The sequence below is a fragment of the Eucyclogobius newberryi genome, unplaced genomic scaffold (genome assembly GCF_026437365.1).
Source record: "Eucyclogobius newberryi isolate DKJ021-1_F unplaced genomic scaffold, fEucNew1.0.hap1 SCAF_12, whole genome shotgun sequence".
Taxonomy (NCBI): Eukaryota; Metazoa; Chordata; class Actinopteri; order Gobiiformes; family Gobiidae; genus Eucyclogobius; species Eucyclogobius newberryi.
The window spans coordinates 12443100-12458878 of NW_027315746.1; the positions used below are offsets into that span (position 1 = coordinate 12443100).

General features: G+C 41.1%; 1 protein-coding gene across 3 annotated transcripts in view; it reads right to left on the reverse strand.

Annotated features, from left to right (window-relative positions):
- Positions 1–15399, reverse strand: part of myom1a (myomesin 1a (skelemin)) — a 36834-nt gene extending 21435 nt beyond the window's left edge. For 2 of the 3 annotated variants that reach the window (XM_072440850.1, XM_072440849.1), the window contains exons 1-10: positions 15213–15351; positions 14141–14401; positions 9425–9559; positions 7712–7898; positions 6583–6740; positions 4649–4741; positions 4421–4509; positions 4293–4337; positions 3463–3624; positions 2457–2618 (exon numbers count right to left, since the gene is read on the reverse strand). In XM_072440850.1, the coding sequence (XP_072296951.1) occupies positions 2457–2618; positions 3463–3624; positions 4293–4337; positions 4421–4509; positions 4649–4741; positions 6583–6740; positions 7712–7898; positions 9425–9559; positions 14141–14376 (1267 nt within the window). In that variant the 5' untranslated portion in view covers positions 14377–14401; positions 15213–15351. Of the gene's footprint in view, positions 1–2456; positions 2619–3462; positions 3625–4292; positions 4338–4420; positions 4510–4648; positions 4742–6582; positions 6741–7711; positions 7899–9424; positions 9560–14140; positions 14402–15212 lie in introns of all 3 variants that reach the window. The other variant, XM_072440851.1, reaches the window with a different exon arrangement.
- Between the last annotated feature and the right edge of the window lie 380 nt (positions 15400–15779).

Here is a 15779-nt window from a genome sequence, read left to right on the forward strand (position 1 = left end):
CAGTAAGTTGTTCAAGAGGCGGTGCAGTACTTTAGGTGATTCGGGCTGGAGGCAGATATAGTGGCAGCGACATACCACAGGAGAAATGTAACACCTTCAGACAGTGAACTCATGGCATGTGGAGCCAAATGTTCCTGGTAGTTAAATATACATACTAATTTACACGTTGTCTCATACTACCTCAGTCACCAGCAACACCACTAAAGCTATCGTTCCTTCTGGCTATTCACATTCATTTGTTATTAACTTTGTGTTACGCTCATTATGGTACAAAGCAACGACCCACGGGAATGAGACAAGATGAGATTTTGACATTATTAATAGTATGGTAAATAAATTGTGCAGTTCAGTTCACAATTTTGTCCTCACATTTTCCTATATTTTATTTAAAGTTTTTGCTGTTTTTCTGAGTTTCTGCTTCTCAAATTGTGTACCCTTCTTTAGCCATGGCAAATGTAAACATATGAATCTTACTAAATCATTTTTGACTTTGTACAAAATTATAGTAGAAAAAGCTTCAGTTGTAGTCATCTGGACTCAGTTTGAAAAATTAGACGTTTCGACTCTCATCCAAGAGTCATTGTCAATAAAAGAATTTAGATCGAGAACTCCGATATTAATACTGTTCTGTGGTAAGACCCACCCATTGGGAGGAGCCTTACTGAAGTAGAAGGAGTTGTTTGTTTCAACAGAAACTCCCCCCTTGTATCTACCGAGCTAACCTATTCAGAATTTTAATGGGCTATTAGAATCCTCTTTGTCTTTGTGAGACCCTGGCTCAACCACCCTGAGTACCTGATTAGCATCTAAATGTCCTGGTCCTGGTCCTCTACCTTTCCAGGGGTTCAGTATTCCATTATAGATACCAGGAAGATTGAATCTTAGCCCTCCATTTCTGTTTAAAGAAGGTCTTTCTTTTTTAACAAAAATAGCTTCCTTGACTCCTCTTTCAAACCATCTTTTCTCCTGCTTAAAACCTTCACCTCACCGTCTTCAAACGAGTGATTAGAGGCTTCAAGGTGGAGATGCACGGCACTCTGAGGTCCTGAACTTGTATTTCTTCTGTGCTGATAGAGCCTCTTGTGTAGAGGCTGTTTCGTCTCACCTATGTAACGTTCTTTACAGCTTTCTTCACTGCATTGGATCGAATAAACTACATTGCTCTGTTTTTGAGTCGGCAACTTGTCCTTAGGGTGAACCAGTTTTTGTCTTAAAGTGTTTCCTGGTTTAAAATAAACAGGGACTTCGTGTTGTCTAAAAATTCTCTGCAGTTTTTCCGACAGGCCAGACACATAAGGGATGGGTGGGTCTTACCACAGAACAGTATTAATATCGGAGTTCTCGATCTAAATTCTTTTATTGACAATGACTCTTGGATGAGAGTCGAAACGTCTAATTTTTCAAACTGAGTCCAGATGACTACAACTGAAGCTTTTTCTACTATGGAACACGCCTGGACGAATGAGGGATTACACCGACTTTGTACAAAATTCTATCTCACAAAATCTTGTGTGTTTTCCCCTCATTTTGCCACTCTTTCTTACTTTAATTAGCCAATTTAGTCAGTCATCTTCAGTCATTCAGTGCACACTACAGTGGTACTGGTCTGGGAAAAACATTTGAACCATTCAGTGATTTCAATAATTAGAATTTAAACGAGTAGTTTTTGCTGGGTATTGCCTAGTACCTCACGCTACAATACATACTGTCCTGACACATGGATATCCTTTAAATAAAGTGTTAAAAGTTGACTAATTTATGTTTTGTTCAAAATGTCCTTAATATCAGAATACAATTGTCCCATGAATATTTTACCATTCCTCGTTATTTTATTCAGTCAAGCCTTCTAATTACAGTTGCTTTAGGGACTTATTTGACTGTATATTATTGTAAGTGTACTGCTCACTTCTAATTACAGTTGCTTTAGGGACTGATTTGACTTATTGTAAGTGTATTGCTCATTGTGAGTTTTCTGTGTTTTTATTATTTTATTCTGTGTTTTTGTGAAGCACTTTGTGACTTCTGTCTGTGAAAGGTGCTATACAAATAACATTTACTTACTTAGTTACATTTCAGCTGCAGATTCAGCCGTAATGCAGCGGTCACAGGTTGATAATTGTTTAACTCTGCAATTTATCATGAATTTATGTTTGAAAGTATGATAATACACATTGTATTACCAAGAAAGCTGTCACAAGATATCACAATATTAATATTTTGAGTACAGCCCGAGTGTTACTTAGCTGAACAAGTGCTTTTTGTACATAGTATTTTTAATTTTTAGAAGATCTTTTTTCCCCTGTAGGGAAATTATCTGATCTGGCTTTAAACTAGTGCCACTGGGAAAACTTGCTCCTCCTCCAGATCTTGAGCTAGGACCTCAGTCAGTTGGAGGATTAGCCCTGTGCACGCTTTTCTCAGCACTGTATATATATGTATCTGAAGACAGACTGTACCTCGGACGAACACGTAGGCTGAGTAGGAGTCGAACCCGGACTTGGTGTTGACGCGCAGAGTGTACATGCCCTCGTCCTCTTTGTTCAGGTGCACCAGAGTCAGAGTGGCCCTTTCTCCAGACCAATGAGTGTGCACCCATTTAGACGGCTTCAGGGGGACAGCTGAGGGCAAACGGCACAACAGTTTATACTTTTGTAAAGACAACAAAACAAGAGTAACCATATCTTCTTTTAAAGGTGAATAGAATGCGTAACTATTTAAAATCCCTAAACCATTATATATTGTCCAAGTACAAACCATCAATGTTCAAATGAGAGGGGGGAAGGTACAATGTTGTTGATAGAGGGTCGTTCCAGGTTTGATCAAGGGAAATTTAAGTTTTATGTCAGGCAAAGAACACAAATGTAATATAACTTTTTTTTTTGCTTTGTTTGTTTTTTACCATAGAAAAATAATTTAATTTACATTGAGAAAATGAATAAAAATAAAACTTAAATATTAAGATGTGTTGGATACAGTAAATGTGCATTAATGAAGACATTAACTATATTCTTAATGCCTATAAAATATATTTATGGGATCTTTTCAATATTTTCGAACATTTTAATACAATACATTTAGTTGCAAATCCAAGACGGACATCTAGCTTACATGAATGGATAAATTTAATCATAAAACTAAATATGAAAACACCCAAAAATATAACATTACTACGACTGAAACCATGAAATGTAAGACAATTGTACTTGAAATGAAATACTTTATTGTAGAATTTAATGCTTTTAAGGCATCTATCACATCTTTTTTTAACGCTTGTAAGACAGGGAGTGCCCTGTTATATACACATTTATTTGGTTTGTTTGGCTCAATATAGAAGAATAATGGACCTTTTCAATGAACATTTGGGGTATTCTTCTTAGATATTCCTTGCACATTAAAGAATACTGCTTACTGCCACTGTAGAGCAGAGACCAAATAAATAAATCTAGTTTGATGAGTACTTACAGTCTCTGTACCAGACGACTTCAGGCTGGTATTTCCTCACTGTGGGGTAAACGATGACAGTGCAGCCCAGACTAATGGTCTCGCCCTCACGGCCAAAAGCAACTCCAAACTTATCAATAATGGTGGTGTTGAAGGTGACGCCATGTTCAGCACTGTAACCATCTACACAAAAGACAAAATTAAAAAAGCATGAGTTACAGCTGTTTGTTAAATAGCTCATATGTCTTTTTAGCTAACTAAATTATAATAACAGAATATTTGTGGGTGTGGTTATGAGGCACAGATTGTAGAACATGTGTGTGTGTGTGTGTGTGTGTGTGTGTGTGTGTGTGTGTGTGTGTGTGTGTGTGAGAATAAGTGTGTGAATAAGTGTGTGAGTAACTGCTGGTGTTTCGAAGATGCCACTGGTACAGATTGGCAGCCATGTTGTCACCAGTCAGCCAAAGGGCAGTTATGAATAATGACTTATTGGCTTCCAAGCCTATTTTCATAATTTCTTATTACACGTGTACATATAGTACAAAATGTTTTATTTGTGAAGTTTACTGTGGTATTATGTTGACTAATAAGAGATCATTTGTGGAAACTGAATTTGACAACTAAACTCAAAACAATCGTAATATCAAAAGACCTTTTATAACAAAGCCAGTGTCATTATTAGATAAAAATGTATAAAAATAATAAAATCTGTTTAGGTATTTTTTTATTATTTTTTTATTACTTCTGACAGTCAGAAACTACAATAATTGCTAGTTTCAGCTCTTACAGTCCCATTAATGTTCTTTTTGAAGTTGAAACCTGTTAAAATGCAAAAAACTTGGAGCACTTACGTGGTTTAGGATCAAGGGGACCTGCTTCATCCCCCTCCAGGAAGCCTGCGGCAAAACAGTCAAAACAGTCATCACTTGATAAAATCCTGAAGAAATCTGAAAGTATCTCTTTGAATAAATAAACCTACGTTTGACTACAATAGTTGCATAAGAGGAAACTTCTCCCTTCACGTTAAGAGCGGAGGCGTAATACTGAGCCGTGTCAAAGAAGTCACAGCTGAAAATAGGCCAAGGAACAGCACTGAATAAATAACAGCTCATTTACATTAACAGCACCATATGGCAGAAGACGTGGTAATACAGATCATAACAGAAGAAGCACTTAAGATTAAGGCGTGCAGAGTGAGATTACCTACTTCTTGATCTCCAGGGAGTGCATGTTGTAGTTGCTCTCAGTGGTGTACTTCTCAGAGTGGGCCTTGGCATCAATCAGGACGTTATTTTTATACCTGGAAAACAGTAATATGTGTCAATGTGCCTATGTAATGTTTCATAGCTAGCATAAAGCTAACCAATTTGATACTTTGAAACTGAAAAGCATAAATGTTTTTGTTTTTGTGCATTTTAGAAATCCGTAAAATGTATCTAATCTCCAATGATTTTCCTTCACAACACAGTTCATCGAATCTAAATTTAGCAACTACTATTTTTGCAACTTTTAAACTGCTTCACGTTCAAATGCTGCATGCGAGCTTTCGAAACTTCAGATACATAATGGACTCAGACTTGAACTTTAATCAAATCAATAACATCAGCAGCTTTTTACCATCTAAAAAACATTGCCAAAATCAAAAATATAGTGTCCAAACCAGATTTAGAGAGACTTATCCATGCGTTTGTCTCCAGTAGATTAGACTACTGTAACGGCCTGCTCACTGGCCTCTCCAAACGAGCTGTAAAACAGCTGCAGTACATCCAGAACGCTGCTGCTCGGGTCCTGACTAGAACCAGGAAGTATGATCACATTAGTCCTGTTCTCAGGTCTCTGCACTGGCTCCTGTGGCTCAGAGAATAGACTTTAAAGCTGCTCTGCTTGTGTACAAGTCTCTCCATGTCAGGACTAAACATGGACCGGCCTCCTGCTGGTGCCAGAGTCAGGACTAAACATGGACCGGCCTCCTGCTGGTGCCAGAGTCAGGACTAAACATGGACCGGCCTCCTGCTGGTGCCCAGAGTCAGGACTAAACATGGACCGGCCTCCTGCTGGTGCCAGAGTCAGGACTAAACATGGACCGGCCTCCTGCTGGTGCCAGAGTCAGGACTAAACATGGACCGGCCTCCTGCTGGTGCCCAGAGTCAGGACTAAACATGGACCGGCCTCCTGCTGGTGCCAGAGTCAGGACTAAACATGGACCGGCCTCCTGCTGGTGCCCAGAGTCAGGACTAAACATGGACCGGCCTCCTGCTGGTGCCAGAGTCAGGACTAAACATGGACCGGCCTCCTGCTGGTGCCAGAGTCAGGACTAAACATGGACCGGCCTCCTGCTGGTGCCAGAGTCAGGACTAAACATGGACCGGCCTCCTGCTGGTGCCAGAGTCAGGACTAAACATTGACCGGCCTCCTGCTGGTGCCAGAGTCAGGACTAAACATGGACCGGCCTCCTGCTGGTGCCAGAGTCAGGACTAAACATGGACCGGCCTCCTGCTGGTGCCAGAGTCAGGACTAAACATGGACCGGCCTCCTGCTGGTGCCAGAGTCAGGACTAAACATGGACCGGCCTCCTGCTGGTGCCAGAGTCAGGACTAAACATGGACCGGCCTCCTGCTGGTGCCAGAGTCAGGACTACTCTACTCTATTCTACTCTGACAATGTTCAAATCTAAGCTAAAAACAGTTTTGTTTAGCTGTGCAAGTGACTGAAAGGATTTTTCTTTGCACTCTTCTCTTTTATGTCTTAAATTGTTTTGTGATTTAATTAGTTGGACTGATTTAGAAGGGAGTTGGACTCCGAAAACCCGTTACCCTTTGTGGCTAGGTGTTTTTTATTTATTTATTATTATTTAGTTAATTTTATTGTATTTCTGTTTCTGTAATTTCTTTGTGATTTTAATGCATTTTTCCTGTTGTGTGAAGCACTTTGAATTGCCTTATGTATGAAATGTGCTCTACAAATAAACTTGCCTTGCCTAACATTAACATATTTTGTCTTTTATATGATATACATAATTTTACATGAACAAAGACCGGAATGCCCAAATCCAGCTGAATAATGATTAGAATTGGACGCAGAAATCCCAGGCCTTTCCTCTGGTTCTCTGCTTGAGGATTATGAGGTGAAATCTCCTCTCACCAGGCGATCCTGGGCTTGGGCCATCCAGCCACAGTGCAGTGCAGTTTGACGGTCTTTCCCTCCCACACGGTCTGTCCGCGGGGCTTCACTATGAACTCTGGGGTGTGAGTCAGGCTGTCCGGGTTCATCTTCTTACGGAACTCGGACCACTCCTCCATCTGAACCGGAAAATAAAAACATTGATTGAAAATACAGTTTAATGATACTTCACTTCCACCACCAATCTGTGCAAACCGCCTCTATGACAACAGACTTCCATATGAGGTGGAATGTATAAGGGCTGCAATATCTCTAAATCATAATTCCCAACCCTCCCGATTTGGTCAGGAGTCTCTCGATTTGGGGCCTGTCTCCCGATCACCAATTTTAAGATATTTCAATCGAAAACTCAAACATCGACCTTTTGTACGCCGTTATCCTTTATTTTGGTAGCGAAGGCGAGCGGGGGGAACAGCCGACATTGGCGCCGCCATGTTTGTTTATGCTACTGGGTGTGTTTCTGTCCCAGAATCCAAAGCGCGAAGTTAAAGCGCTCAGGTCAAATTTAATATGAAATCGACACCATGATGGTGAACGACGAGAGTGGTGCCAAAACAAGTGGCGCCGACGTTGACGAAACAGAAGAAAAAAAAGCGTCCTGCAAGTCATGTGGCTCGCATTTCAGTGTTTTTCTCAGTTTTTCTCTCTTAATTCTGATGAAATTTGAAATCTCCCTCTTAGGGGGGCAAACTCGTTGCTTTTTTATGCGTTATCTCCCCCCTGGGATGATAAATAAGTTGGGAAGTATGCTAAATAGGGCTTGGCAATATGGTGATAAACATTGACTTGTGATCTCATCCCTTTCAGCTCCACCCACTTCTCCAATTGGTCAGTGACTGACAGGTGGATTTAACCAATTATTAAGATAAGGCGAAAGGCGCCGCAGCGCTCGCGCGGTGATCTTAGGGCGCTGCGGCGCTCGCTCGCGTGGTCGGGCAGCGCGGGAGAGGAGCGCCACTGCGCTCGCACAGTGATCTAGGCACGGTTTGTCCCACCGCCATCCTTCAACTGCAGCCCAGCGAGAAGACTGATGTCGTTTTAAATTCTGACTGTGGTAATAACATTATCTTAAGGTTTGCAGTTCATTCACCGTCTTTCCCAACTCGACCCGTTCGGCAGACTCTCGGACGTGCTTGGTGCGGCTCTTCTTCTCCACCCTGACCTCCATGGCCTCCCGAGCCTCCCGCTTGAACAGGTTCCTCATGGCCACATACTGTATCCCCTCTTCAGTCTGGCTTTCCTCGTGAGCCTCCGCCAGACCACGGACCACTTCATGACTGGAAACACAAACACCTTTTAGTTCAATGAATGCACGTGTGATACTTATGTGGCATCGTCTGATGAACTGGATGCGTCTGGAACAAACTTTACATACATCAATTGTTCTTGTTTGGACCCAACATACAACTGGTTAGCTTAGTCCTACTTACACTAAGCTTTGTCTTTTAGTTTTTGTTCAGGTTCAGATTAACCCTGGTTTAGTTCCTCTTGTTTTAGTCCTGGTTTAGTATCAATTGTGACGTCCTTCTAACCTCCGTGCCTGTGCAATAATTTTTTTAGACCTGGCTTATCCTGGTTTAGACCTGGTATAGTCCAGGTGAATAGTCCTGGTTTAGTCCTTGTTTAGACCTGGTTTAGACCTGGTTTAGACCTGGTTTAGACCTGGTTTAGATCTAAATTTATTCCCTGGTTTATCCTGGATTTAGACCTGTTATAGTCCTGGTGTACAGTCCTGGTGTGTAGTCCTGGTGTGTAGTCCTGGTGTGTAGTCCTGGTGTGTAGTCCTGGTGTACAGTCCTGGTGTGTAGTCCTGGTGTACAGTCCTGGTGTACAGTCCTGGTGTGTAGTCCTGGTGTACAGTCCTGGTGTGTAGTCCTGGTGTGTAGTCCTGGTGTGTAGTCCTGGTGTACAGTCCTGATGTGTAGTCCTGGTGTGTAGTCCTGGTGTGTAGTCCTGGTGTACAGTCCTGGTGTGTAGTCCTGGTGTGTAGTCCTGGTGTACAGTCCTGGTGTGTAGTCCTGGTGTGTAGTCCTGGTGTACAGTCCTGGTGTGTAGTCCTGGTGTGTAGTCCTGGTGTGTAGTCCTGGTGTGTAGTCCTGGTGTACAGTCCTGGTGTACAGTCCTGGTGTGTAGTCCTGGTGTACAGTCCTGGTGTGTAGTCCTGGTGTGTAGTCCTGGTGTACAGTCCTGGTGTACAGTCCTGGTGTACAGTCCTGGTGTACAGTCCTGGTGTGTAGTCCTGGTGTACAGTCCTGGGGTATAGTCCTGGTGTGTAGTCCTGGCGTGTAGTCCTGGTGTATAGTCCTGGTGTACAGTCCTGGGGTATAGTCCTGGGGTATAGTCCTGGTGTGTAGTCCTGGCGTGTAGTCCTGGTGTATAGTCCTGGTGTACAGTCCTGGGGTATAGTCCTGGTGTACAGTCCTGGGGTATAGTCCTGGTGTGTAGTCCTGGTGTACAGTCCTGGGGTATAGTCCTGGGGTATAGTCCTGGGGTATAGTCCTGGTGTGTAGTCCTGGTGTGTAGTCCTGGGGTATAGTCCTGGTGTACAGTCCTGGGGTATAGTCCTGGTGTATAGTCCTGGGGTATAGTCCTTGGGTATAGTCCTGGGGTATAGTCCTTGGGTATAGTCCTGGGGTATAGTCCTGGGGTATAGTCCTGGTGTACAGTCCTGGGGTATAGTCCTGGTGTATAGTCCTGGGGTATAGTCCTTGGGTATAGTCCTGGGGTATAGTCCTTGGGTATAGTCCTGGGGTATAGTCCTGGTGTATAGTCCTGGTTTAGACCCGGTTCCTTCCCCACTCACTTGGCTCTGAACAGGGGCACCACGTAGCCGATGACCTCCTTGTCTTCCATAGCTAGGTAAGTGCGCTGGGCTCTTCTGGGTAACGGGTTGAGTCTCACCACCGCCTCCCCCTCGGTCTCCAGGCAACACTTCAGGCTGAACATCACAGCAGCAGTTAGAACCAGGACAGAATGACAAACATACAAGTAGTGATAATATATATATACAAAAAACAGTAGCTCTGATTTATTTCTGATTGTTCATACCTGTGCAGGATTTGACAAGGGGAATTATGCAAAAATAACCAACTAATATGGCAAAGACGAAAGATTTATTATTACTGGCCATGTACCCACTGTTCTCTTAAATCTTCACTTTTAGTGTAGTTCTAAACTATCATGATTGCTAGTCTTTATATTTATTGTGGCCAACTAAAGTATGTTAAACTGTTAAACTGTTGTTAAACTGGCACAATGTAACTTTTTGGGTGGAGTGTCCGCCACCTGTCTGTCTGCATAGTGATGTTATTGCTTTACCTGGAATGTTCTCTAGCAATAAAGAAACCTGTAATTTAATGCTCAATGCCATACTATGGAACATTCCAGGCAAAGCAATAACATCTCCTCATAAAACATACGTGAAATAGTGCATCCTGTTGGAATAATGCTATGGTGGAAGGTTTTCCACAGTTGTGGTTAAAGTGACTGGAAATATAACTATTAATATAATGTCTCTTATCAATTGCAAATAGTAAAGTCAAAATAAATTACATTTTAAAGTAATTTCTATTCATAAAACTACAACTGCACTTAAAATATAAACTATAATCTTCGTACTTCACCATAGTTTACACTTTTTTGGGTTGGTCCTGATTTTAGCCCGTTTAGTCCTGATTTAGACTCAGTTTGGTCCTGATTTAGACTCAGCTTGGTCCTGTTCTAGTCCTGGTTTAGTCCTGATTTAGACTCAGTTTGGTCCTGTTCTAGTCCTGGTTTAGTCCTGATTTACTCAGTTTGGTTCGGTTCTAGTCCTGGTTTAGTCCTGATTTAGACTCAGCTTGGTTCGGTTCTAGTCCTGGTTTAGTCCTGATTTAGACTCAGCTTGGTCCTGTTCTAGTCCTGGTTTAGTCCTGATTTAGACTAGTTTGGTTCGGTTCTAGTCCTGGTTTAGTCCTGATTTAGACTCAGTTTGGTCTTGTTCTAGTCCTGGCTTAGTCCTGATTTAGACTCAGTTTGGTCCTGTTCTAGTCCTGGTTTAGTCCTGATATAGTCTCAATTTTAAACCTCAATGAAAACGTTACCTAATGCCCAATGACTGCACTAATCCTAAATGTATTATGTCAAACATGCTCAAACAAGTATTTTTAACTATGGACGTCCTATTTAGTATTCGCGTATACATACAATATATTGACAATTTAGAGTAGCACTACCAAAAAAGAAGGTCGTGGCAAAATGGGACTTTCATTTTTTGATTGTCACAGTAAATGTTCATGACATGGCAAAGAGTCACATTTATTTATAGCATTTTTTTTTCTACATTCAAAGCACTCAAAGCTCTTCAGATTCATTCACGCACACATTCATTCACCACCATTGTACGCATAGATACCAAGGATACCAAGGATGTTTACGCCGGGAGCGGGAGTTGAACCTTCAGATCAGAGGAGAAACAATCGTCGGAGCTATTGCATTTCTTTCTGTGATTCTGTGACACTTCAGGAAGCTCAGACAGAGACACAAAAAACCTGTGGTGTCAAAGAGCTACAGCTGAGTCACCAGGAGCCTTCTGAGATAAACTTTTAGTTCAGCAAATGCACCGGTAACAGTGTAAGGATTTAAGAAAGTAAAAACTTACTTTGAGAGGCAAAAGGTTTACTTTTGGTCAAAATAATAGAGAAAGATTGTTTTTATACTGCTTCTTGTCGGTGTAATCCCTCATTCGTCCAGGCGTGTTCCATAGTAGAAAAAGTTTCAGTTGTAGTCATCTGGACTCAGTTTGAAAAAAAAAGTAGACGTTTCGACTCTCATCCAAGAGTCATTGTCAATAACAGAATTTAGGTCGAGAACTCCGATATTACTACTGTTCTGTGGTAAGACCCGCCCATTGGGAGGAGCCTTCCTGAAGTAGAAAGAGTTGTTGGTTTCAACAGAAACTCCCCCCTTGTATCTACCGAGCTAGCCTATTCAGAATCTTAATGGGCTGTTAAAACCTCTTTGTCTTAGTGAGACCCTGGCTCAACCACCCTGAGTACCTGATTAGCATTTGAATGCCCTGGTCCTTTACCTTTCCAGGGGTTCCACAGAAGAAATACAAGTTCAGGTCCACAGAGTGCCGTGCATCTCCATCTTGAAGCCTCTAATCACTCGTTTGAAGACGGTGAGGTGAAGGTTTTAAGCAGGGAGAAAAGATGGTTTGAAAGAGGAGTCAAGGAAGCTATTTTTGTTAAAAAAAAAAGAAAGACCTTCTTTAAACAGAAATGGAGGGCTTAGGTTTAATCTTCCTGTTATCTATAATGGGTTACTGAACCCCTGGAAAGGTAAAGGACCAGGACATTTAGATGCTAATCAGGTACTCAGGGTGGTTGAGCCAGGGTCTCACTAAGACAAAGAGGTTTCTAATAGCCCATTAAGATTCTGAATAGGCTAGCTCGGTAGATACAAGGGGGGAGTTTCTGTTGAAACCAACAACTCTTTCTACTTCAGGAAGGCTCCGCCCAATGGGCGGGTCTTACCACAGAACAGTATTAATATCGGAGTTCTCGACCTAAATTCTGTTATTGACAATGACTCTTGGATGAGAGTCGAAACGTCTACTTTTTCAAACTGAGTCCAGATGACTACAACTGAAACTTGTTCTACTATACTGCTTCTTAAAATTGTGGACAAGCAATCATCAACTGGTTATTTCAGAAAATATAGTTTCACTGTCACAGAACCAATAAAGCACCTTCTTTAACATTATAATGTAAAAATCATACACATACAATATAAAAAACGGAACAGATTTTAGAGTATTGAAAAACTTGGATGCTACAGACAATTTTACACTGTAATTAAAAAAAAAAACTTGTCCTGTTGCAATGTAAACTGTAGCATTATCTGCATTTGTGTTATCTTCCAATAGATAATGCTCTATCCATAATGGTGATTATATACAACATTTGAATCGCGCCAACTACATTTAGTGTTGAAACTAAAATTCATGTTCATCCCAATCATATTGTTCTTTTCCTATGAACAAAGATGTCATTATAACTTCATTAGTCATATACAGTGGCTTCACACTAGTCTTAGTCAGATCCTCGGGCATAGTGTTACAGGAATAGCCCCGCGGTCGGTAAATGCCACTGGCAGCGTTTGAGCGTGGATCAGATTCCTCTTCCTGCCTCTGTTTAGAAAGCTCTCACTGTTTCCTACACGGCCTGACCCCTGACACTTGAAGGACAAAGATCTCATGTTGACAAGTGTCACAGACAAAGAAACAAAAGAACAAATGGACAGAAAAGGATAGAAAAACAAAGCAGCAGCAAGTAATACAGCAGCCGTTATATTGCATGATGACGTTTATGACAGCGCTGTGCAAAACTGTTTTTGTGTGTTTTTGATTGAGGAATGTTATAACTAAGTATGAAATATAAGTAAATATATAATTACAATGGTAATAATAAAGTGGACTCACAGGATTCTTCAGAACTCTTATATTTTACATGAAAAGATGGGGAAGCTAGTTCTTTTAAAGGTGCACTCACTTTTCTGACGGAGGCTCCACCACGTGTTTGTCTAGAGAACGTTCCACAGTATAGCATTAAGCATATCTATCTCCATGGAGATAAGCAGCTAGTGCCACTGGGCCAAGTTACAGGTCAGATCTGTGGAGAGGCGAGCAGCGAATTTGTTTTTTAAGGTATTTTAAAGCAATCAAAATAACTGTAATTGCAGAAATGTGAAGCGTTCCAGGCAAAGCAAAAACATCTCTGTAAGACAAGGAGACCACAACATGTACATAAAGCACCTTTAAGGATATTTGCACCACTTTTATCCAATTAGGATCTGGATCCACACTCATACTTATTTACTTATGACTTATTTGGTTCTAAATTGAGCCCATGTTAGTTTTTATGTGGATTATATGTCATTGTCTAGTTTTGATCGATCCAGGTTTAGTTACGAGTTTAGTCCTGGTTCAGTCTAAATTTTGAAATGGTTAATTCCTTTCTAAAATGCGTCTTTTGTTCATTACTGATCGGTCATACATTTAGATTCAACCAAATCTTTTGCACAGTGCTGTGTAAATGTACCATTAGAAACCAACAACAACAATGATGACTCGGTCCCTTCCTCTTTTGCACACATCACTTCAGTTCAAAATACATTTTTCACATCTGAGCATTGATGGAGATCAAGCATAACATTACGATCACTGTAAGCCAGATGAAGTGTACATTATTATACTTAATTGTGCTATTTCTTTGTGGGGGATATTAAGGCAGTGGTTATATGGTCAAAAATGAAGAAAAAAAAACAGGAAAAATGTTTGGTTACACAATTTCTGTAAATGTACAGTTCTTGTGGCCTGCAGTTGACAATAAATACAAACAGAAATGTCGAAATAAATCATTTAAGGAGAACTCAATTAGCCAATGGTCTTGTTATGCCAACTTATGAACCTGCTGGAACATCAAAAACAGCTTTTCAAATGCAAGACTGTCTCATGATAAGTATTTTGACTTCTTACCACTTCTGGGTCTTGCTGGTCAGGTTGCTGAGGCTGCGGAGGCTGCTGAGGTCGGTGTGGCTTGCCTGGCTGGCCGTGTGAGATGTGAACGTCTGCTTGCTAACAGAGGACTTGGAGCTCATGTAAAAGCTGCTTTCAAACTGATGCTTCTGCTCCTGATGCTGCTGGACAAGCTGGACATGCTTCTGCAGCTGTTTTCTCTTTTTGATACGAACCTCCCCTGACTTCGCCGCCATCTTTTAAATCTTTACTTTGTCAGCTCTGAAAATAAATCTGATTCATGTAAAAGGTAGTTTTGACACTGGGTTTGTTATTTGTGTCGGGTGATGGAGGTATTAGGAATGAGTGATTAGGGATGGAGATTTCAAAGTGATTTCAAGAATGGTGAAAACTTGAGAATCATATTAAATTCTGTTATTTCTACTGTGTTAAATGAAGAAGCAGCATACACTGTGAGATAATATGGAAATCACTGTCTGTATTGGATTGTTCACTCACACTTTTTATACCATAAATGTGTCCTTACCTTTAACAATACGTTAGGCCAAGTAAGTTGCATGTTGACTCAGACAGGGAATGATGTTATCTCACTTAAATAGACTTGAATTGTAAGACCCATTTGTAAACAACAGGTGATGATTCATTGTGGCTCCAGGTAACTGCTGACTGCTGACACAATGGCATTGTCTTTTTGTCAAAAGAGTAATTGTACCTTTGGAAACATATAAACCGACTCACTCACTGCAGTAGCCAATGCACAAGCACTGACTAGAGCAGAGCCAATAAATGAACCTGGCTAATAATAAATAAGGACAATTGCTTCTCACAATGAAAGGACAGGCTGTTCTTCATTTAGTAAATGACAATGACACTGACACAGTAGCTTCATAGTAAACTACCTATGTTAGTGAACAATGAGTGACAAACCCAAAGTGGATTAAAGGATTCTACTTTATGTTGTTATAAGAAACCAGTCAAGCCTCAGGGCCTGGTCCAGGATGATTATAACACCAAACAAAACCACACACTTACTAGACTACTTAATACCAAACATATCATTAAAATGACTTACCACAAATGAAATCCACCTCTAAAGGTTGAAAATGCTAATCCAAAAGTAGCAAAAGCAGGTCCAGATGGAGCAAAGCGGCAGGGAGAGGGCAGTGGACAGGACGGAGGTCCACAGAACAAAAATAATGCTGCCACTCGGCAGAATGCTCAAGACTCCGTCAGGACCTTTTAAGGCTGGGCCCCGCTTTAAATTTAGACCTGACGGTGACCGAAAGAGGGCCAGGGGCCAGGCCCGAGGAGCAGGGACCTGGTCCTTCCTCCAGAACTGGACAGACTTCTACACAGCACTGAGGAGAAAGAAAAGAGCAGATTAGTCAAATTGTCAGCATAAAATCTTCTTAAAAACGGCTGAGAAAAAAAGGCAAAATTAGGGATGGAGTCTCCTCTAAAGATTAAAAGTGCAACTCATTTATTGTGTATTTATTGTACTTTTTCCAATAACTATAACTAAACACTTACATAAGAGGGAGAAACAACTTTGCAGAACTGTAGAACTCTCGTAAGGCCAAACGGCTGTGAAGTAGAATAATGCTGCCATCTGTTGGCCAAATATTTTATGTCATGTAAA